This window comes from Neovison vison, chromosome 2, assembly GCF_020171115.1.
Source record: "Neovison vison isolate M4711 chromosome 2, ASM_NN_V1, whole genome shotgun sequence".
Classification (NCBI taxonomy): Eukaryota; Metazoa; Chordata; class Mammalia; order Carnivora; family Mustelidae; genus Neogale; species Neogale vison.
Window position 1 is genome coordinate 96,959,547 of NC_058092.1, and position 23,983 is coordinate 96,983,529.

The 23,983-nt window shown below is 35.6% G+C and overlaps 1 protein-coding gene across 3 annotated transcripts in view; it reads right to left on the bottom strand.

Annotated features, from left to right (window-relative positions):
- ST7L (suppression of tumorigenicity 7 like) overlaps window positions 1-23,983 on the bottom strand; it is a 111,655-nt gene that overhangs the window by 51,418 nt on the left and 36,254 nt on the right. For 2 of the 3 annotated variants that reach the window (XM_044238922.1, XM_044238921.1), the window contains 3 exons: window positions 11,732-11,882; window positions 7,897-7,989; window positions 1,530-1,895 (listed from right to left, as the gene is read on the bottom strand). In XM_044238922.1, coding sequence (XP_044094857.1) covers window positions 1,717-1,895; window positions 7,897-7,989; window positions 11,732-11,882 — 423 coding nt within the window. In that variant the 3' untranslated portion in view covers window positions 1,530-1,716. Of the gene's footprint in view, window positions 1-1,529; window positions 1,896-7,896; window positions 7,990-11,731; window positions 11,883-23,983 lie in introns of those variants that run through there. The other variant, XM_044238920.1, reaches the window with a different exon arrangement.

The following is a 23,983-nucleotide window of genomic DNA, read 5'->3' on the forward strand; positions in this document are numbered from 1 at the left end:
GAGGAAACAGGGAGTTAGAACAGATGCATATAGAGAAAAATATAGACATTACATTGCTGAGTAAGGGCTAGTGTTTCTATAGTTCTCAGTGCTTTTTGATTTGGGACTAAAATGAATTAGCATTTTCCTTCTGTGTTTGAAAATGTGAAGATGTATAAGAAAGACCCATTTTTATCCAAATGGCCAAAAGACATATGAAAGTGTTCAACATCACTTGGCAACAGGGAAATACAAATCAAAACCACAGTGAGATACTACTTCACACCACTCAGAATGGCTAAAATTAACCATCAGGAAACGACATGTGTTGGTGAGGATGTGAGAAAGGGGAACCCTCCTACACTGTTGGTGGGAATGCAAGCTGGTACAGCCACTCTGGAAAACAGTATGGAAGTTCCTTAAAAAGTTGAAAATAGAGCTACCCTACCTCTGCAATTGCACTACTGGGTATTTACCCTAAAGATACAAACATAGTGATCTGAAGGGGCATATGCACCCCAGTGTTTATAGCATCAGTATCCACAAGAGCCAAACTATGGAAAGAGCCCAGATGTCCATTAACAGATGAATGGATAAAGAGGATGTGGTATATACATACAATGGAATATTATGCAGTCATCAAAAATGAAATCTTGCCATTTGCAACAACATGGATAGAACTAGAGAGTATTATGCTAAGCAAAATAAGTCAATCAGAGAAAGACAATTATCATATGATCCCACTGATATGAGGAATTTGAGAAACAAGACAGAGGATCATAGGGGAAGGGAGGGAGAAATGAAACAAGATGAAACCAGAGAAGGAGACAAACCATTAGAGACTCTTAATCTCAGGAAACAAACTGAGGGTTCCTGGAGGATAGGGGCATGGGAGGGATGGGGTGGCTGCATGATAGTCCTTGGGGAAGGTATGTACTATGGTGAGTGCTGTGAACTATGTAAGACTAATGATTCACAGACCTGTACCCCTGAAACAAATAATAAATTATATGTTAATTTTTTTAAAAAGACCTGTTTTTAAAGGCTTATCAGCTTAAAGGGACTTCTCTTTGGTAATTTTACTTTGAGCCAGTGACATTAATTACTAAGTTTGTATAGAAGAGTAAATAGTCGTGGGATAGTCTCTCTAATATCAGTCTTCACGTACCATCTGGACTCGGCTCAGGAAACGGGGAAGTAGTTCAAATTAAAGGAAAAAATGAGAATAAAGGTCTATCCATGGTTCTACATCCAAGGTTGGGGAAGGCCAATTAAAAATACACAGATACAACAGTGAGAAGCTTTGAGTAAAGAAGCATATTCTGTACCCAGGCGAATGCTCCATCTGTCCATCTTACCTACTTATTCTCCATCAGCAGACTTTATCATTAATAATTTCATTTAAACGGAAAAATTGAAATAGGAAATTGTTTCCCAAATAGGGATTTTTTTTTAAATGCCAAAAAAAGCATTGAAAAGAATTGGGTTATTCCTTAGCTAGGAACAGTGCTATATTTACCACCAAAAGTGATTTACAAAGACCAATTTTATCATGTTGTACCATTGTATTCTTTAAACTTTTACGCAACAAAAATATAGCTCAAGTCACCAAAAACTATTGTTTGACATATTTATGGAGCTACTTGACAAATCAATTCCTGTAATTTACGGTAACAAACATCTTCCCCTGATCAGCTGGTTTAGCACAAACAGATCAGAGATGGTTTCTTATGTGTTTTACAAATACTCTACACAAGTCCTTGAGATCATACTTACAGCTTTAGCAAAAACACTCATGATTTCAGGAAACTGGTGTGTAAGAAGAGCTATCATTGCTGTAGAAGAACACAGTCCTGCTGTGAAATGGATGAAAAAAGGAAGCTCCTTCTTTGGGTAAACAGAAACATGATGAAAGGCTGCAAGGGAGAAAAGGCAGAAATGGATTTTATTGGAGAATAAATATAGTGTAGGCCAGTTTTGGTATTTTCAAACAACATTTGAAAAGGAAAATAATTGTTTTAAAAAAAGAACAAGGCATCTCTGGCTAAGTAAGGTAGAAGAAAATTATCCATTATTTATTCCAGCAGCAACGATGTATCTACAGAGCCAGATGACTGTGCCAGCAATGGGAATAGGATGGCATCGTGGGAAAGAACTCTAATTGTAAAGTCATGCTGAGGTAGTTTGAAAAAGAGCTTTGTCACATATTAACTGTGTGATCATGAATAAGCTGCTAAACCCTCTCATAGTTGCTATGGAGTTGTTATGATGAACAGTCTAAGTCCCTAAATGTGAGTTGTCATAATTCTTTCTCTTCGGGAGTTTGAGAGACAGAAGTGTGGTTGCAGATTTCCCAGAGCCATAATTTTACCCAGTTATTAATAAATGTTCTATGTGTGGCATTTCATAGAGCACCGTAAAAATTAAACCAGAACAACAAAGCCCTAGGATTCTGAGCATAAATGATGTCCCTTGTCTTACCTTATCACATTCCCACATTAACTCAGGTATTATTTTTCTAAGGACTGGATATTTCATTATTAATAGTATTCAAGTACTTATATCTTACTTGAAATTTGATTGAAAATACCTGAATACCAATGCTGAGATGAGCCTATTACCATGCTTGGCACACAGTAGGTGCTCAATAAATATCTGTTAAACTGAGAACTATTCTGGGACTTCATTAGTCCAGGAAGTTGACTGCTTAGGGCTGGACACAAACCCAGGAATTCCTGATGTAATATCCTGCATAAGTAAGGGATGACTAATTCAGTGCTGAATCAAGGTCAGCTATAAATTTCACTTTTTTTTCAACATAATGATTCACTGGGAAGATTACACCTAAGTTTCCTTTGGTAGCCATATTTTTTATGTCTTATACTATGCTTAAAAGTATAAGCCCAAAACTGAACTCATTAAAAATCCAGAAAATTTCCACAGGCTTGAGTCACATTTAAAGTAAAAGCACACCAAATCTGAATTTTTTTTTTAAAGTTATAAACATTAGAAGCCATGGACAACATTGTATTTTCAGGACCCAGAAAACCAGCAGTCCCTTCTACCCTGTCCCTCAAACATAAGAGGTCAACTTCTTCCAGCAAACCAGGGAAATAAGCTATGGTACTTGCAAAGACAGGGAACACTTATGTATACCAATGCTTACTAAAATTCCTATCACGTGAGAGACAGCAACATTGATAATTAATTAAACTGTATAGCATTTTATGATTTACAAAGCGCTTTAATTTATATTAGTTTTATTTTTTCAACAGCCTTAAAAGATAGACAGTATTATTTCCACTTTACAAGGTAGAAAACAATATAGCTTTAGTAAGATAACTTCCTAAAATACAAGCATTTTATATTATAGGCGACACCTAATTTTTTCTTTTTGGATTGCTTTCTTTCTTTCTTTCTTTCTTTCTTTTTTTTTTTTAAGATTCCATTTATTTATCTGATACAGAGAGAGATCACAAGTAGGCAGAGAGATAGGCAGAGAGGCGGGGAAGCAGGCTCCCTGCAGAGCAGAGAGCCGGGCTCGATCCCAGGACACTGAGATCACAACCCAAGCCGAAGGCAGAGGCTTAACCCACTGAGCCACCCAGGTGCCCCTTGGACTGCTTTCTGTAGATTCGTTTGTCTGTCAATGTTTGGCCAATACATCAGTATAATGGATGACTAGTACAGAAACACTCCCTTGGACGTAAAGTTCAAATTTCATCACTGGCTTGTAGAGAAAAATTTATCAGGAGGCATAAAAGACAACTAAATAGCTATGTGAACTAAGGGAATAGTTCAAGTCTGAACTTACGAGGTTCATAAGCAAATTCCAGAATGCTGTAAGTCATATCAAGGTTGAAGGAGAATTGAAAACAAAAAAACATTAAGTACTCCTGGGTATTAGAACTCCACATTATTAAAAATGTGTGCATTCTACCATAGTCTGAGACAGACAAATGCTCTCAGAACAAATAATATAATCAAACAAAACTGCCAGCATATCCCTCCTCTTCTACCTCCTGGATTTGCAAATGTGTAAGTACCCTAGAAATAATAAAGGCCTGCTAAAAAAAAGCAAACTCTCCATTCTTCTTTTTTTTTTTTTTCAAACTCTCCATTCTTGTAGCCTGTGACTCTGGCAGTACAAAATAATTACCCTGATTTTATTCATATTACTATGTAAAATTGGCCTTATATCAGAAAACTTTCGTAATGATTTGGGGGAGGCATTATATTAGGCTAAACGTATTAACCTAATATAATACACTCGTGCATATTGATGTTCCATAATTCCAAAGACTGATTTCTTTGCTTAAATATCCTTGTTTCTATGAATGGAAAAACAACAAGAACAACTACTACCAGCACCACTGTAGGAAAGAAAACAAAATTTCTTTCACTAATGACCTTCTAATTGCCAGAGTCAATGGATTCTTCGTAGTAATCACCTTCCTTGATATCAGATACTCCTCCACACTTGGAAGTTTTCCCCTCCTTTTAGTTCCTAGCCTATCTAGTTCTGGCTCTTGTCCTGTCTCTCTGACCACTCCTTCACTGAATCTTCCTAACACCTTATCAGCCACCCATTCCTTCAACATTTTTGTGCCCTCATGGTTCCACTCTGAGTTTACTTCTCACCTACACAGTCTCCTTTAGTGATTTCATCCATGCCCAGAAGATGAGGATTCCCAAGTTGGTTTGGTGATGTGAAGCAATGCAGAGAGAAAGAGAGAGTGGAGCCCCCAGGAGTCCTGTTTACACAACCTGACTCTGTCCCTAGGCCACAGCTAACTGCACCAGGAATAAACACCTGGATAAATCCATGCTCTCTCTCTCCTCCAGAAGTTTTAGAAGCCGGACTGAGATCTTATTCATGGTATATTGTTTGCTTGACCTGATGATGTGTAAAGTAGAGCCATGTAAGGGCATCAAGTTTGGTACATGAGTGTCCAAGAAGGGAAAGCCGAATGACAAAGATAGAAAAATGAAGCAGACACACTGAGAGTAGCAGAAACGAGAGCTCATACAGAGAGGAGATGGAGTTGGGAAAGGAGAAAAAGAGAAGTATGAACAGGACAGACAGAAAAAGGCAGCCAGAGATAGAGATATACAGATAACTGACTCCTGGAAATCCTGATAGTCTTCTAGTTTCTGGTTCTAGTGCCTTCTGAGGTCTGACTAGAATTGCTGCCTTTGGATTCTTTGAGATAATCCAGTCTTCTCCTATCAAATTTCTTTGAAGTTTAAAACAGCTATTACCCTAAGAATACCTACAACATTTACTATTTATATAATGTACATGTATTTATATACATATATATCTTATAAATATATCTTAGGCCCACATATTATTTAGAGATATAAAAAATAAAAAAATGTGTGTATATATAAGTACTAAATAGATTATATAATAAAATATTTAAGAATGCGTTCATACACATGTGCACACACACACACATATCTGGTATATATACAACATACTCAAAGCCTGAATTTATTTACTTCCCCCCACTCCTGTTCCCAAACTCACTCCTCCTGCTGTATAATGGATTTCCCATTCTTCAAGTCAATCAAGTCAGATTTGGGAATCATCCCTGGCCTTAGAGAGATAGGCACTCCCCATTCCAACTTCCTTATAATCTATTTCATATACGCAGCACTTAACACATGGTTTATCAGTTTTTCTATTAACTCATGAGCAGTTCAGGAGTTTGGAGTAGGATAAGGAGGAAAAGGTACTAAAATTTAATATTTTTGCTGGGTACTAGCAATATATTTGGCCCATTTATGACATTAAGGAGGGCACTTGATGTAATGAGCAGTAGTATTATATGCAACTGATGAATCACTACACTCTACCTCTGAAACAAAAAAAGAAAGAAAGAAAGAAATTAATAAATTTGACTAATTAAAATATTTACTGAATATCAATTTTCACTGTGAACATTATAGAGATGCATAGAGGGATGATAAAGAGAATCCTGGCCTCCAAGTTTACAATCTAGAAGGGGGAGGTTAAGAAGTACACGAAGTACTTTGAGAGTTCAAAGAAAAACAGATAACTTATCTCAGAGGATGGAAGAAAATAAAAGACCCTGGGAGAAAAATATCAGCATACTCGACTTCCATAATCTCTCCTATATTTTCATCTGTTTGTTTGGACTTTTCAGACCACTATGTTTGTTGGCTGTAAAACTGCAACTTTCCTTCTTTGACTTGAGTTCTAATGGCCCCAGAACTGTAAAAACTGTGGCGTGGGTTTATATCACCTAAGGAAATATGGTGCTAGTGTTTATAAGCTTCAGCATGCTTACTTATTGGTTAAATCATAAAAAGAAAAGTTACACATAAATTTACCAGTTCACAAAGAAGAGTGAGTGGATAAGGCAACTGAGATAAATAAGTATAGATCATTCTTTTGAGGTCTGGCTTCCTGAAAGCAAGGACTCAATGAGACTCTCAGCGATCATAACACTATACACATCTGGTTCTGCCCCTAAGTCTGTGACTGCTCTTTTTAGAACTGGAAAGTGTAGTCCCTTCAATTTCATTCTTTGTAAAGATTGTTTTGGCTATTCTGAGTGTTGTACCTTTCCATATAAATTTTGAGGTCAGCTTGTCAGTTTTCGCAAAATCCCTCCTGGGATTTTAGTAGGGATTATATTAAATCTGTAGATCAATTTGGAGAGAATTGCCATATAAATAATATTGGGTTTTCCAATTAATAAACATGGAATGTCTCTCCATTTACTTAGATTTTCTTTAATCTCTCCCAGCAAATTACATTGTTTTTAGCATACAAGACACATACTTCTTTTGTTAAGTCATTCCTAAATTGTTTGTTCTTTTTGATGCTACTGTGATTAGAAATGTTTTCTAAAGTTCATTTTTGGACTGATTATTCACTGCCAGTATATAAATATGCAACTAAGTTTTATATGCAGATATTATATCTTGCAAACTTGCTGAACTTGTTTATTAGATCTAAAGTATTTTTATGAATTTCTTAGGATTTCCTACAGAGAACATGATGTCATCTGTGAGTAAAGACAGGTCTTCTTCCTTTCCAACATGAATTCCTTTTATTTATTTATTTTTTTCTGCCTTGATTGCACTGATTAGGATCTCCAGTACAATGCTGAAGAGGAGTGGGGAGAGCAGACATCCCTGCCTTATTCCTAATCTTAGGGAAAAAGCATTCAGTGTTTAAATAATGAAATCACCATTAAGGATGCTGTCAGCTGTGGGGTTTTCGTAGATGCTAATTGTCAGGTTAAGGAAATTCTCTTTTATTCCTAGTTTGTTCAAAATTTTTACCATGAATGGTTGTTGAATTTTTGTCAGTCGCTTTTCCTGCATCTGTTGTCATTTATTCTCTTAACATGATGCATTGCCTTTTGAAATGTTAAACCACTTGCATTTGTGAGGTAAATCCCACTTGCTCTGGAGTATAATCTTTTTTATATGTGGCTGGATTCAGTTTGCTAATATTTTGTTGACCATGTTTGTGTCTATATTCATGAGGGGTATCGTTCTATAGTTTTCTTGTAATGTCTTTGGTTTCGGTATCAGGGTAATACTGGTCTCACAAATAAGCTGGGAAGTGTTCTTTCTTCCTTTCTTTTCTGAAAAGAGTTTGTGAAGGAATGGTATTATTACTTCTTCAAATGTTTGTAAGATGACTGCTCTTTTTAATATCTTCAATTTTTGTGTTCTTCATTGCATCTCACATAGCATTTTACTCCAAGAATACATGGGAATGAACTTATGCAATTATATCCAAGAGGTGGCTAAAGTAGTATTTTAAACAGTATCCTGAACTTCAACCAAACGCAGTTTTACTATGAGAAAAATACTATGAAAAACAATCTCACAAGTACTTTTAAGTTTAGGAAAATTAGAATATTTACTTACTAGGTAATAGCTCTCTATCAGCAGTCTCTGTGCAGCTGGGATAAGGATAAAATAGATGACCTTTCTCTAATGGATATGGAATCATTCTAAAAGCTGAGAGAAAAAAAATACACAGGTTGACATTCCATTCAGATTCACTTTCATCTCATACTACAGATCGAAGCTATTTTGGAGACATATCTTTATATAACTTTCACATAGAATTTATTAATTTTTTTAGAGATACTTTTAGATGAAAGAAACAAAGTAAGCAAAAGAAGGACTAAGAGGAAGAATAAGATTTATTTAGAGAATAGAATGGTCTGGCTGGAATAAAACTAAAGGGAGTAATGGGTGATAAGGCTGGCTGGATCCTTCTTGCCTCTGTCTCCTGGCTATAAACAAAGCAGACTTAACTCTGTGGGTATGAATTCCTTTTCTTCCAGGTATCTTCATAAAATTGCCACATGTATAACTGTTGTGACTTTAACTGTTAGCAACCTATAAGAGTTCTCAACGGCTCCTAACTTCATGTGTTAGATATCACTAAAATTTTCTACAAGCAGAATTTAACTTAGATCAGAGGTCACCAAAGCATCACCCATTGGCCAGACCTGGACTAATATATATATTTATAAATACAATTTTATTAGAATACAGATGTTAAAACTGCTTGTTCAGGGGTGCCTGGGTGGCTCAGAGGGTTAAGCCTCTGCCTTCAGCTCAGGTCATGATCTTGGAGTCCTGGGATCGAGCCCTGCATTGGGCTCTCTGCTCAGCGGGGAGCCTGCTTCCCCCTCTCTCTCTGCCTACTTGTGATGTCTCTCTCTCTGTCAGATAAATAAATAAATAAGTCTAAAAAAAACCCCAACAACAATCCTGCTTGTTCATTTATATATTATGTAATGCTGCTTTCATGCTACAAGAGTTGGGTAGTTATAACCGCAGCTATAGCCACAGAGACTAAATACTTACCATCTGGCTCTTTACAAAATGAGTTTACCCAACCCTGATCTAGATTATCATCAGTTCTTTCAGACTTCTTAAAGAAGGAATCTTTGTTACCTACTCAACTAGCTGAGTATTCATAAAAATTGTGATAAGGTTTCTGTTTTTCCTTTAGTGCTTAGCTCTATAAACTTCTGTCAAAACGTGAATTTTGTTCTGCCACAATAAAAAGTAGGAAGTTGTCCAAAGTAACAGAACAAATCAGTGGTAACACTAGGAAATCATTCATAAAGAAGATTATTTATCAAATATAATGTAAGTTCCATATTTACTGAAAACCTCCTATGTGCAAGGCAGAACATCAGGCACTGAAGACACATACAGGATCAATGAGATAGAGGACCTAGCTTTGAGGAGCTTATAGACTAGTAGAGAAAAAGCAAAAGGAAGTCTAATTACCCAAAGACATTCCACTCCTCAGTTTTAGCAGTCCCAGTTTCATTAATCTGCATATTGTCAGTGGCAAGCACAGTGCCTGACCCTTAGCAAGCAGTTAATGCAGAAGTTCCCAAATTCTCTTGCTTCAAGGATACACAGTACCCTTCAGGTCTCTGTTTATGATGTTCCTAGGCTGAAAGAAATACCTAGCAGTTCCCTTTACATAGTGGGTCCAATATACATATATATATTAAAGGAAAAAAAATATATATGTGTGTGTATATATACACATATACATATAAATTAAAGGGAAAAGTATATATATATATATATATATATATATATATATATATATATATATATAAAATGAAGGGGAAAACAATTATTTCATTTTTTAAAGGATTTTATTTTTTTAAAGTAATCTCTACACTCAGTATGGGACTTGAACCTACAACCCCAAGATCAAGAGCGGTATGCTCTACCAACTGAACCAGCCAGGTGTCTCTAATGATTTCATTTTTAAATAATTACATTTTCTTACTACTGGCATGTATGGACCTCTTGGGCACCACATAACTTTTAAAACCTTTGAATCAGATTAAGCACTGCCATCTTCATTTCCTGTTCCACATTAATTTTTTTGTTTGGTACTTCTTTTAACCATAGCAATTAAGAAAAACCCAGCTTTGCAAAGCTATGACATCAAAAGAAATAGAGAATGGAGAGCCACCTAATGGTGAAACCTTAAACTATGCAGAGCTAACAGTTTGAATGATGCTTGACAGATGTTGAGTACTGCTGTGTTTCCACTGAAATTTTTAAATATCCCATGACACGCTTGTGAATTTGCTACAATGCCCCATTTGCTACAATGCCCCAATACCTCAGTACAAAGTTAGGGAACTGAGGGGGTTAACCAATTCTAGTTACTGAGTATTGAATTTATTTTTGAATTTTATTGATAGCAGGAGTGTACTTTTCAAGACAATCATTATAAGAATTCAACTGACAAAATATTTTGATTAAGCTTTTTCATTTTCTAAGTGATTTTAGGAAGTTACAAATAAGGGATCTGGTAGTTAGTTGAAAAACAATCTAGTTCTCCAAAGAAGATAAACAAATGGCCAGTTAGGACATAAAAAAATTTTCAACAACACTAATTATTAGGAAAATGCAAATCAAGCCCACAATGAAATACCACTTCACACCCATTAGTACAGCTATTATTAAAAAAAAAAAAAAGAAATGTTGCCAAGGAAACAGAGAAAGAGAAACCTTTGTGCATTGCTGGTGTAATATAAAATGGTACAGCTGCCACAGAAAATAATAAGACAGTTCCTCAGAAAATTAAACACAGAATTATATAAGCTACTGGTTCCACTTCTAGGTATATACCCCAAAGAACTGAAAGCAGGAACTCGAACAAATACTTGTAATACCCATATTCATATCAGCATTATTCATAATAACCAAAAGGTGGTAATAACCCAAATGTCCACTGACATATGGATGGATAAACAAAGTATGTATATACATACAGTGGAATATTATTCAGCCCTAAACAGGAATGATTTTCTGACACGTGCTGCAACATTATGCTAGTGAAGTAAGCCTGATTTAGTATGACAAACACTCATTATAGGATTCCACTATAGAATATACCCAGACTAGTCAAAGTCAGAAACAGAAAGCGGAATGGTTACCAGGGGCTGGAGAGGAGGGAAATAATGGGGAGTTATTGTCTAATAGGTACAGAATTTTCAGACTGGGATGATGAAAAAGATCTAGGGATAGATGATGGTGATGGTTGCACAACAATGTGAATATACACAATGCCACTGAACTGTACATTTTCAAACTGTTAAAATGGGGGTGCCTGGCTGACCCAGTTGGCAGAGTATGCAATTTGATCTCAGGGTTTTGAGTTTGAGCCCCACGTTGGGTGTGGAGATTACTTAAAAATAAAATATTTAAAAAATAATTTTAAAAAATAAATAAAATGGTTAAAATAGTAACTTTTATGTTATGTGTATTTTACCACAATAAAAAAATAAATTTTTAAAAAAGAACAAGAGTTGACACTAGTTGTGAAGAAAATAGTTTCAAGATGTAAAATCAGAAAATAAAACAAAAGTCCAATTTAAAAAATATTACAATAACTCAATCATATTAAAAAGCCTATAAATCAAGGAATGTAAGTTTTCATTTTTTTCCCTTACAAATATGTAATTTAAATGAACATATGGCAGATACTATAACAGTTTCTCATTTTGCTCTTCCTAAATGTGGCATCAATATAAGTATATTAAGTATTTCTCCTACCAATAAACCAAATACCTCTGGGTTCACTTTGAAAGCAATCTGAAAAACAATACGTAGGGAAACTCAGACAATCTCATTTAAAAAGGCTGCTTGGGAATGCAATGAATAGTCTGAGAGATTAGTAGTACATTTGGAAAAGAATACTTACTGCCTTCCCACGTACACTGTAGGAGATTAAGAGCACCTTCTATTCTCTTCCAGTGCTGAAGATGGAAGAAAGCATAGGCGATTGCTTCACTATCACCCCGTTTCAGAATGTGTTCTGGAGGTAAAATTAGACTTTTCATCTCTAGTAAGTACTAGAAAGATAACACATACAAAGACATACCACAGAAAAATGAAAAATTAAACAATGTTAAGTTCAAACACCCACAAAAATGTAGATTCAAATTTCATAATGTCAATTTGCTTTAAAAAACAAACATTAAGCTTGTTGAGATGACAAGAGGGTCACACTGATAACATGTATATAAAATGCTTCTATATGCCAATTCCAAAGATTGGAATATTCCTTAGGTCAAAAATAAGGGATAAATGGCTTATTTATGATCTTGGTAAATATGTAATGGAAACTCATGCTGAGGAAATAATGTGAGAATAAATATGCATTTTTCCAAAAGAGAATTCAGTATAAAAATCATAAAATACAATTTTGGAACAATATTTTGTGGTGACATTCAATTCTTTTTTCTCTCGTTCTCATTTTATAAATGGAGGAACTTAATTGTGAATATGTTCAATTAAACTAATATCTACTGAGAGCAAAGCACTATATTTGTTAGGAAACACTAGATTCTCTGGAGTGTCCTAATATAATGAGAAAGACAGATTTCTTAAGTTAATAATTATAACAAGACTCTGCTGAGTGCTTTATTAGAGGTATAAACAGTGTATTTAAGAATTTGGATAGAAGATACTTTTTTTTAGCTTTTTAATAATAGCTTTATTGAGATATAATTCATATTTTACAATTCACCCAATTAAGTGTACAACTCAAAAAAAGTGTACAACTCAATGGTTTTTAAATATATTCACAGATATGTACAACCATTATCACAGTCAATTTTAGAACATTTTCATCACCACAAAAAGAATCCCACCCTCCTTCTTTATTACCCTCTAATCCCCATTCCTCCTAAGCAACCACTAATCCACTTTGCATCTCTATAAATTTGCTTGTTCTGGCTATTTCATACAAAGAGAATCACATAATATATAGTCTATTTTAACCAGTTTCCTCCGCTCTGCATAAGGTTTTCAAGGTACATCCCTGTTATATCATATACCAGTACCTCATTCCTTTTTGTGGCTGAATAGTATCCCATTATATGAATATACCACATTTATTTATCCATTCATTATTTGATGAACATTTGGCTGTTTTCATCTTTTGGCTATTATGGATAATGCTGCAATAAACATTAATGCACACGTTTTTATGTGAACATATGTTTTCATTTCTCTTGGATATATACCTAGGAATGGAAGTGCTGGGTCATATGGTAACTATACATTTAAGAGGTATTAATTATGATTTAGGAGTTAAGAATAAACCACTTGATGGAATTTGGGATTCGAATTGATATAAAATGATGTGTAAAACATAGGTGAACAGATCGGGCGGCAGGTTGGGGAGACACAGCAGGCTGGAGTACAGGCCAACTTAAACAAGTTAAGAAAGCTTAAAGCAAGATACATTTAAGGAATTAGTGAGTGTGCCTGTTAAAGAAGCTATAGCCCATCAGTTCTTATTCACATATGAAATTAAATCATACCTTAAATTCTTAAAGAAAATACTTGTCTTAATATTATAATCCACAACAAAAGCAGTCTAATTAAATGTACTAATTACATGAAGAAAGATGCAAAATTAACCACTTGTACATCATCTTTACTATTAAAGTGGCCAACTTAAAACTTTTCAAAAAATGTTTAGTTAGCTAAATACTTCCTCCAAAGACTAAGACCAGAGTACCTTTCCCCTACTAGACTGGTCTGAAACAACCTTTTGGGTTCTACATAATTTGATACCAAATTATGTGTCATAAGGTTCAAACCACATTAACTTCCATTATAGAAGATAGAAAGAGAAACACTCCTAAGAAATGTTATAAATTATCTATTCTCAAACTTTAAATTCTAAGTTCCTCAGGTTACACAAACTAAGGAGATAAACGACATAAATTTGAGCTGAAATTTCGGACACTTTGTAAAATTGCTATAAGCAGGAAGAAACAAAAAGGTGTAGTGGTTTCAAAATTGAACTTTAGTTTATTAGTCAATATATATGTACGCATTGTATTAATACAGCTAAAATAATTTTTTCTTTTTTATGCAATGTGCCTTTCCAGCACTCACTGAGTTTAACGCTCATCTTTAATTACTCTTACTCCTATACCTCAATAAAGCTGGGGAAAAAAAAAAAGAATAGTTAATCTTGATGTCTCTGGCTCTCTCCTCAAAAAGTAAGAATGCAGTCTACTCATCAATTTATTTTAGCAGATGTCACAAGCTATGAGATTATTTACTAATCCAGTTTGGGGACTTAACATTTCCCATTCAGTTTCTTAAAGGAATGCAGCAGAGGTTGTGTCCTCGTCAAGCAAAGCCCATTTGCTGCCTGGTTGGGTTCTCTCCCCTTAGTGCCTTGGGCCTATGTTCGGGAGGGTAATATTCTTTCTAATCCTCTCTAATCCTTGCCCATTTTTTTAAAACACAGTAAAAGATCACTCGCACCAGGCAACTGTGGGAAAATGGACTCAAATAGCTGACCTCTGACATGACTCCTTATGTTCTTAGCAAGTGCACTAAGAGCTTCTTCAGTAGGAAGAAAAAAAAAAAAAAGAAAGAAAAAGAAAAAAGCGGCAATCACAATGGAATCTCCATCATAAAAAGAGTATCTCATTTTCAGAAGAAAACTGTTTAAATACATAAACCAAGTACTTTCTATTAAAATTCTGCTTCATTCTACAGGTAGAGGAGACAAAATATCCCAAACGATTTTCAATGAGTTTTAGAATCTTGAAACTTTAAACCAAACCTACCTTGGTAGCAAATGGTAAGCCAAAGATATTCAGTTAACAATTATTCAGTCAAACTTAGAGAAAATATCAACTAAGTATGTCAAGAAAATCCTTTTTGTACAGCAACTATAAATCTGTATTTTCACTGTTTAATGATCTGAGTGACAATTCAGATAGTCAAACACATGGCATCTTTATTAGGAACTGACTTCACGGGTTTATATTTTAAAATGTTTGCTATTTAATCACTAGAAAAAATCTTTCTTATGCTATCTTATTTTTTCATCACGTCTTACCTACAAGCAAATGTCCTTTCCAATCTGACTTTACAACAAAATAATTCTTATGTTTCAGTTCCTAATAAAACACTGAAGTAAAGCTTCATCCTCAAAATATAAGGGAAATTTTGGGGGCACCTGGGTGGCTCAGTTGGTTAAAGCCTCTGCCTTCGGCTTGGGTCATGATCCCAGGGTCCTGAGATCGAGCCCCGCATCGGGCTCTCTGCTCATCAGGGAGCCTGCTTCCTCCTCTCTCTCTGCCTGTCTCTCTGCCTACTTGTGATCTCTCTGTCAAATAAATAAAATCTTTAAAAAAAAAAAAATATATATATATATAAGGGAAATTTTTCAATTTAGAGAAAATATCTTTAAAATAGGTAATTATATGACCATAACTTATTTTATCTCCTTCACAAACTGCTACTCAGGAATTTCTTCTACTCAGCATAAGCTGTAAGTTACTACACAAGAGAAACCACATCCTTCAAATTCTACTACAGCACCTGGCACGCTACACTCACACAGTAGACACTTAAACACTTCCTAACTGACCTGACCTGATATATATAGCTAAAACATCTTCAGACTCATGTTTATATTTCAGTTTTTACTTAAGGATATTTTTTAACTCTCTGGGCAAACTAAAAACAAAACAAAACAAACTTCTGCTATCTAGACTTTATTTTTTTGTGAATAAGAATACGAAAGGTTGAAAACTAAAGAGTGGTTGGTTTGGTTTTTTTTTTTTTTTTAAAAGATTTTATTTATTTATTTGACAGAGACAGATCACAAGCAGGCAGAGAGGCAGGCAGAGAGAGAGAGGGGGGGGGAAGCAGGCTCCCCGCTGAGCAGAGAGCCCGATGTGGGACTCGATCCCAGGACCCTGAGATCATGACCTGAGCCGAAGGCAGCGGCTTAACCCACTGAGCCACCCAGGCGCCCCTTTTTTTCTGCTTCTGAAAGTACATGCTTAATGTACAAAAATTTAAACAGTGCAGAATTATACAGTAGAAATACTATATTAAAAGATTGGAGAATAAGAGCACCTACGTGGGTCAGTCAGTTGAGCATCTGACTCTTGGTTTCAGCTCTGGTCATGATCTCAGGTTTGCGAGACTGAACCGCCCCACCTTGGGCTCGACACTCAGCTTGGAGTCTGCTTTAGCGTCTATCACTCCCTCTGCCCCTACCCCTGCTCATGCTCTCGTGCTCTGGCTCTCTCTCTAAAATAAAATAAATAAATGTTTTAATAAAAAGTTTGGAGAATAAAAAATGAAGAAAAAAGGATAATCTAACTTATATTTGTCTTGATTTCTTTACACATAAGATCCTTAAAAATGGGATCAAACTTTTATGTAACTCACTTTTTACTTCACAATATATCTTGTACATCTCTTCTTATTTCTATGGAGATCTAGCTCATTATTTTTAGTTGTTACATAGTATTCCATTAAAGGCTGAGTTATTTTATAAGAAATAAGGCCATGCAGAAATTGTACTACCATTCTTAAAAGGCCAAAAATAATAACATTAAGAAAAACTCATAAATTAAGCAAAATGGCTTCAAAATTCCAAAAAGTGATGGGATCTAAAATTTTACTTTGTTTACTTAGGTCTTTATAGCAAAATAAGTCTAAAGTACAGACATGTCTGTTTACCAAACATTTACTAAATGCCTGTTCTGTGCAAGCAGAGTTGCAGACACAAAATGAAATGTAAAGCAAGAGTTCTGCTTTTTCAGGGAACTAAGGAAGAGACATATAAACAGACCAAAAACCAAACCAAACCAAACCTAAGATATGATTGAGGCATTGGAGGAATGGAGAAGAAAGCCATTATCTCTGCTTTGGGAAAAATGGTAAAGACATAAAGACACCTCAGCAGAACAGGCAACAGATGAGCAGGATCCTGAAGAATGAGTAGAAACTTGCCATGTAGAGAAGAGAGTAGGCATATGTGCAAAGGTAGGGAGACATGATGAGGCATGACCAATCCAGGGAATAATGAGATAAGGAACAAAGCAGAAGTGGCAAGGAGTAAGGTTGGAGACAGATGCCAGGCCCAGACTGTGAAGGGTTTCTATACATGCAATACTAAGGGGTTGGTCCGGATCGGATAGGTGATAGGGAACAAGGAGAGTTCTTTAAGCAGAGCAACTTTGCTATTTAGGTAGACAACTCTGTTAATGGCCAGTGTGGAGATGGGATTAGGCAGGGAGACTACTGAGAAAGATGTTTTAATCATCCAAGCAAAAGATGAAAAGTATTTGAGATTATTTCCACATCTTTACCTATATGTTTAGAAATGCATAGAAAGTGTCTGGCAATAATACTAACCAAACGGACACAGTGGTTGCGTGAGAGAAGTAGAATTGGGAGAGAAAGAATTGAATTTTTTATTTTATAAACTTCTGAAGATTTTGATTTCTTTTTTAAGAAGCATTCATTACTTTTACAATGATAATGAGAATTTTTTAAAGAGCAGGTGGTGAGGGCATATACTGGGTCAGTGACAGAGAGGAGGCAGTAGATGGCTAGATCCGAAAGACAATTCAAAGGTTATGAGCTGGCAGTCTGGGAAGGGCAGAAGTAAAGATTAATGATGAGAAGATGTTAACAAAGCCATAAATCAAAATACAGAAATAAGGAAGGACAGGTGAATTGGGGAAGACACTTAAAAATAAGATTTTAAAAATTCAGTTTGAGAGGCACCTGGGTGGCTCAGTTGGTTAAGCATCTGACTCTTGATCCTGATTCAGGTCATGATCTCAGGGTCATGAGACTGAGCCCCCTAATGGGCTCTGTGCTCAATAGGGGATCTGCTTGTCTCTCTCCCTCTGCTCCTCTGCCTGCTTGTCTCTCTCTCTCTCTCAAATAAATAAATAAAATATTTTAAAAATATTCAGTCTGAGGGGCACCTGGATGGCTCAGTTGTTGGGCATCTGCTTTCAGCTCAGGTCATGATCTCAGGGTCCAGGGATCAAGCCCTGCTTCATGCTCCCTGCCCAGTGGGAAGCCTGCTTCTCCCTCTCCTACTCTCCCTGTTGGTGTTCCCTCTCTTGCTGTGTCTCCCTCTGTCAAATAAGTAAAAATTACTTAATTAATTAATTAAAAATTTCAGTTTGAGACACATTGAAGTGACTGAGGTACCTAACAGATACCCAGGTAAAATTCCCATGAGTAGATAAAAATACAAGTCTATAGACAAGGGAGGAAGCCAGTTAAAACATTCAGGTTTGGAAATTATCAGCAAATAAAATATAGTTGAAGATATAAACCAAGGTTGGTACCTCGTATATGCTGTAGGAACTTCCTTCTGTATTACCTCCAAATCACTCTACTGTTATATTTGGAACTGAAATTGTTGGAACAATCTGTATCCAACTATGGACAACATACTCAAATGACTACTCAAGTCTTTTCCCTAAAAATTAAAAAAAAATTGAAGCTCTTTTAGAAGTTATAGTTAAAAAAAGACAAATAATGTATGGTCTGAGGTCTTTTTTACTCTAAAGCCATACCTACGCTTACACTCCAATTCACTTTAATTTTGAATTGCTTTGATCTTCATAATTTATCTTTAGATTGCTTGTTTCTATTACTTTGTAAATCTTACAACAGCTTTTGACCAAAAGCAATATAATTCTGACCTGAAGTAATGATAATACTTTATAATCTTCCTCTTAAAAGGAGAGGTTAAAGAAAAAGCTCTCTGAAGGCATCTGAAATTAAGGTACTTTGCTCTTGATCAGTCATGCACATCAAGAACCAATTTATCTCTGCAATTAGTTTTCTCAGTGCACATTCTATGAGATTGGACAGGCAGGATGAATGCAAAGAGTCCACATGGATGTGTATTAAGGGGGGAGACTAAAGACTGTTCCCAGAAAGTAAGCAGAAATGCCATATGAAAAAATTAAAAGAGAACATAATACTCATGGCAGCCTCAGGAGCAAAGTGAAAGTGATCTTATATTGAAAAGAAAAGGAAGGGAGACTAGAGAGGGCATCTGCCACAGGAAAACTACTTTCCACATCATCCTACAGAGCAGTAACTCAAGAGATAAGCATTTTATATATCCATTCTTCCACCTAGGCCACAGTGTAATACAACAGAAAGGCAAAGTGCCTTTCTGTGCCCTAAGTTTGGGTCAGAGACTTCAACACCACTTCCCATTTCTCCTTTGATTCCTGCCATGCCACTAAGTCTCAATCAAGTGCGTGTTTCCCTCTTTTATCCTTCATATATGCTACTATAATATAGGTAGTTTGGCCAATTAAACGTATGCTTGATGTTTTAAAGAGCTGGTATCTTCTGTTAGTGGATGGGACTCAGAACATCCTACATGCTTCAATTCCTTATCAATCAGAATGGATTTTTCCCTTTCTGTATCAATTTATTTTTAAAATCCCCCTTATACTTTAAAGAAACCTCCAGGCATGATCTGGTTTCTTGGCAACACAAAACAGCTTTTTGGGGGGCACGGTAAAATAAATAATAATTTTTAAAAGCTACAGATACTATATTCTCAAGTTGTTATTTTGTTTTTAAATGTTCTACTTTATTCCCTCAAGAGCTTCTCTTGCCAAACTCAAATAAATTGTCTTCAGGATATTAACTAATTCAAATTAGTTTGAATTTAGTTGAAATTAGTTATGTAAAGAATAATCCTGACTCTTCAGCATTCACATCTAAGCAAGGTTCATGATCTATCCTCATGTTTACATTTGAGGGGTGAAGTTATATTATAATGGTATTTTCAACTATGGAGATTCACAATGGTTTTGGACCATATTAATCAAGAGTATAAATAGCTTAGAATAAATAGCTTAGGATAATGTTAAAGAATACCTTCTTTGAGGGGCGCCTGGATGGCTCAGTGGGTTAAAGCCTCTGTCTTTGGCTCAAGTCGTGATCCCGGAGTCCTGGGATCGAGCCCCGCATGGGGTGGGGGGGGGTCTCTGCTCAGCAGGGAGCCTGCTTCCCTCTCTCTGTCTCTGCCTGCCTCTCTGCCTACTTGAGACCTTTGTCTGTCAAATAAATAAATAAATAAATCTTTAAAATAAAAACCTTCTATGATAAAAAGACAAATATAAAAGTGTTCAAAGAATTTGAATAAGCATTTATCAAAAGAAGTTATACAAATGGCCAAAAGCACATTAAAAGATAGATGTTTGGCATCATTAGTCATTAAGGAAATGCAAACCAAAATCACAAGACACTGTTCACAACTACTAGAATAACTATAATGAAAAGACAAACAATAACAAGTGTTGTCATGGGTGTACAGAAGTTGAAACCCTCACAAATAACAGCACAGCCATTTTGGAAAACAGTTTGGAAGTCTCTCAAAAAGTTAAACATTGGCGGGGGGGTGGGGGCACCTGGGTGGCTGAGTGGGTTAAGCCTCTGCCTTCGGCTCAGGTCATGGTCTCAGAGTCCTGGGACCAAGCCATGAATCAGGCTCTCTGCTCAGCAGGGAGCCTGCTTCCTCCCCCCAACCCCGCCCCCTGCCTGCCTCTGTCTACTTGTGATCTCTGTCAAATAAAAACTTTTAGGGGTGTCTGTGTGGCTCAGTGGGTTAAAGCCTCTGCCTTCAGCTCAGGTCATGATCCCAGGGTTCTGGGATCAAGCCCCACATTGGGCTCTCTGCTCAGCAGGGGGCCTGTTTCCTCTTCTCTCTCTCTGCCTGCTTGTGATCTCTGACTGTCAAATAAATAAATAAAATCTTAAAAAAAGAAAGTTAGACATGGAATTACCATATGATCCAACAATTCTGCTCCTAGGTTTATAGACAAGAAGTGAAACTGCATGTTCACACAAAAATGTGCACATGAATATTCACTGCAACATTATTCAAAATAGCCAGAGTGAGTGGGACCAACCCAAATGGCCATCAACGGATGAATAAATAAAATGCAGTATATCTATACAATGGAATATTACTCAGCCATAAAAAGGAATGAAGTATTGATAATGCCACATTATCCTAACTGAAACAAGTCAGACAGAAAAGGCCACATATTCTATGATTCCAAATCCACAGAGACAGAAAGTATGATTAGTGGATGCCAGAGATTAGGGAAGAAAAGAATGGGGAGTGACTATTAATAGGTAAAGGGTTTCAGTCTGGGACAATGAAAATGTTCTAGTATTAGTGATGACTGTAGAGACTTTTGAATATTCTAAAAACCATGGAATTGTATACTTTTTTAAAGGGTGAATTTTATGGCATGTGAATTATCTCAAATAAAAAAAAAAAAAAAAAAAGGAAAACTTCAGGCACCCGGATGGCCCAGTTGGTTGGGCAACTGCCTTCGGCTCAGGTCATGATCCTGGAGTCCTGGGATTGAGTCCCGCCTCAGGTTCCCTGGTCCATGGGAAGTGTGCTTCTTCCTCTGACCTTCTCCCCTCTCATGCTCTCTCTCTCTCTCTCTCTCTCTCTCAAATACATAAATAAAATCTTTAAAAAAAAAAGTTAAGTTCTATAAAACTTTTGATCGTTGGATAATAAAGGATATGAGACACTAGAATGACTGAAACAGGGTGCTATGAATACTTAGAAGGTATGAAACATATTCTACTCTTAAAAAAGAACCTATTTCTATAGTTGCTGAAAGATGCACAATTTTTTTCCTTGTCTGGTGACTAAAAAAATTTTGAACCAAAGCCATAGCTAGGTAATGAAGAACAAGTCAAAACCCATGAAAACATGCTGTTCTAATTTTTTACTATTACTATCATAGTTACTGTACACTGAAACTCATTCAGTAGATTAAAAAAATCTGTACAATCAATATTAATGAAATATATAAAGCAAATTCATAGCCTGAAGAGATTTATGTGATCTTTCTCTATTATGCTTCTAATAGTTTCCAGCTTTAATAAATTGCATTGCTCTAGACCTGCAGCCATTTCTGTTGTAGTTATGTGGAAAGTTGCCAAAAAATATTTCCTGCTAAAACAGCTTTATCCTTTGTCATTTTACTGGTAAGAATCATACAACATTTGACAAATTTGCTTAATAAATTTTTAAGAATAAATGGTTACATTTATGTATGTATGTATGCATGTATGTATGCAAAGGCCACTGTCTGTTAGGTTAAATAAGTTATCACAACCCCCAGTTGAAGTCTGAGGAAGAAAACTCCTAAAGCCCTTCATGTTTGCTTGGCTCCAGCTGAAAGGCAGGGACAGAGAACAACACTGGTGGAGGGGGATCTGAATCAGTACATATTTCATCACTTGTAAAACCCTAGCAAAAATAGTCTTACAAACCAGAGTTCTCCCAGTTCATGTAACACCGATGTTATTTAGGTGGGATATTATCCAAGTTGTTGGAGCTTAAAATTTCTCCAAAATATCTTACTAGTTATCCTGTTTGAAAATACCCAGCCTAAAGTGTGTATCCACAAACTATACTGCAAGGCTTATAGCACCATTCTACTTAGCTGGATATTTTGATAGAGTTGAACTGTCAACTGGCTTTGATGTTCAGCTGGAGGAAAAATACTTAAATTTCTACCTACAAATAGAAATGATGTAAAAATGTTAAAGTATATGCATATTATATGCTAATTAAATATGTACTTATATTAAATTATATATTATAGTTTTACTGAGATATGTATTTCATATCACAAAATTCACCATTGTAAGTATTTGGTTCAATGATTTTTAGGGAGTCTATACAGTTGTGCACCATCACCACAAAAAGTTCCCTCATGTCAGTCTGCAGTCAGCCCATACTCCCACCCCCAGCTCCAGGGAACCACTGATCTGCTTTTTATGTCTATAGTTTTCCCTGCTCAAGAAATTTCATATTAATGAAATCATATAACATATTGTCTTTTGTCACTCAGCATAAAGTATATGAGGTCCATCTAAGTTGTTACAAGTACTTATAGCTTGTTCATTTTTAGTTCACTCACCTGTTTCCAAGTTTTTGGCTATTGTGAATAATACTATTATAAACACTTGCATACAAATCTCTGTATGGACATATGTTTTTATTGCTCTTGGGTAGGTATCTAGGACTAAAATTGATGGGTCGTATGGCAAGCATATGTTTAACTGCAAAATTGTTTCCAAAGCAGCTATACTGCAATATATGCAGTTTCTCCACATTCTTGCCAACACTTGATTTTGTCAGTCTTTGTGAATATAGCCATTTGAGTAGCATAAAGCAGTATCATATTGTACTTTTAATTTGTATTTCCCTAATGACAATGATGCTATCTTCTCATGTGTTTATTACCTATTCATATATCTTCTTTGGTGAAGTGACTATTCAATCCTTTACTAATTACTTTTTAATTAATTTATTTGTCCTCTTATTATTGAGTTCAAAGAGTTCTTTGTAAGTTCTGGATATGGAATTTAACAGTATATGACTTCCAAATATTTTTTCCTAGACTTGGTTTTCCATTTTCTTAATGATGTCTTTTAAGGAGCAAATGCTTTAAGGAGTCCAATTCATCCATTTTTTTAATGGATCATGCTTTTGAAGAAATCTTTGCCTAACCTGAGGACACAAAGATTTTCTTCTGTTTCCTTCTCTCAGTTGTACAATTTTACCTCTTACATTTAGATCTATGTTCCATAGTGAGTTCATTTTTGTAAATGGTGTGAAGGAAGGGTCTCAATTCTTTCTTTCTCTTTTTTTTTCCTTCTTCTCCAAATAGATACCTGATTGTTCCAGCACCATTTTTTTCCAGCCCCATAAAAAAGACTGTACTTTCCCATTGAATTGCCTTGGAACTCTTGTTGAAAATCGACTGATCATCACTAGGTAAGTTTATATCAGGATTCTTTATTGTCTTCTATTGCTCTATATTTTAAATATATATTATTGATATTATTTTAACTTCTATAGTTTAAAAAGTCATTGAAATTGGGAAAGCTACGTAACTTCTAATTTTGTTCTTCTTTCTCAAAATTGTTTTGGCCATTCTATGTCCTCTGCATTTTCGTATCAATTTTAGGATGAGCTTATAATTTCTAAAAACAAGCCTAATAGAATTTTAATAGGAATTAGACTGAATCTCAGATCAGTTTGGGGAGAACTGTGGTCTTAACAATACTGAGCCACATACATGAT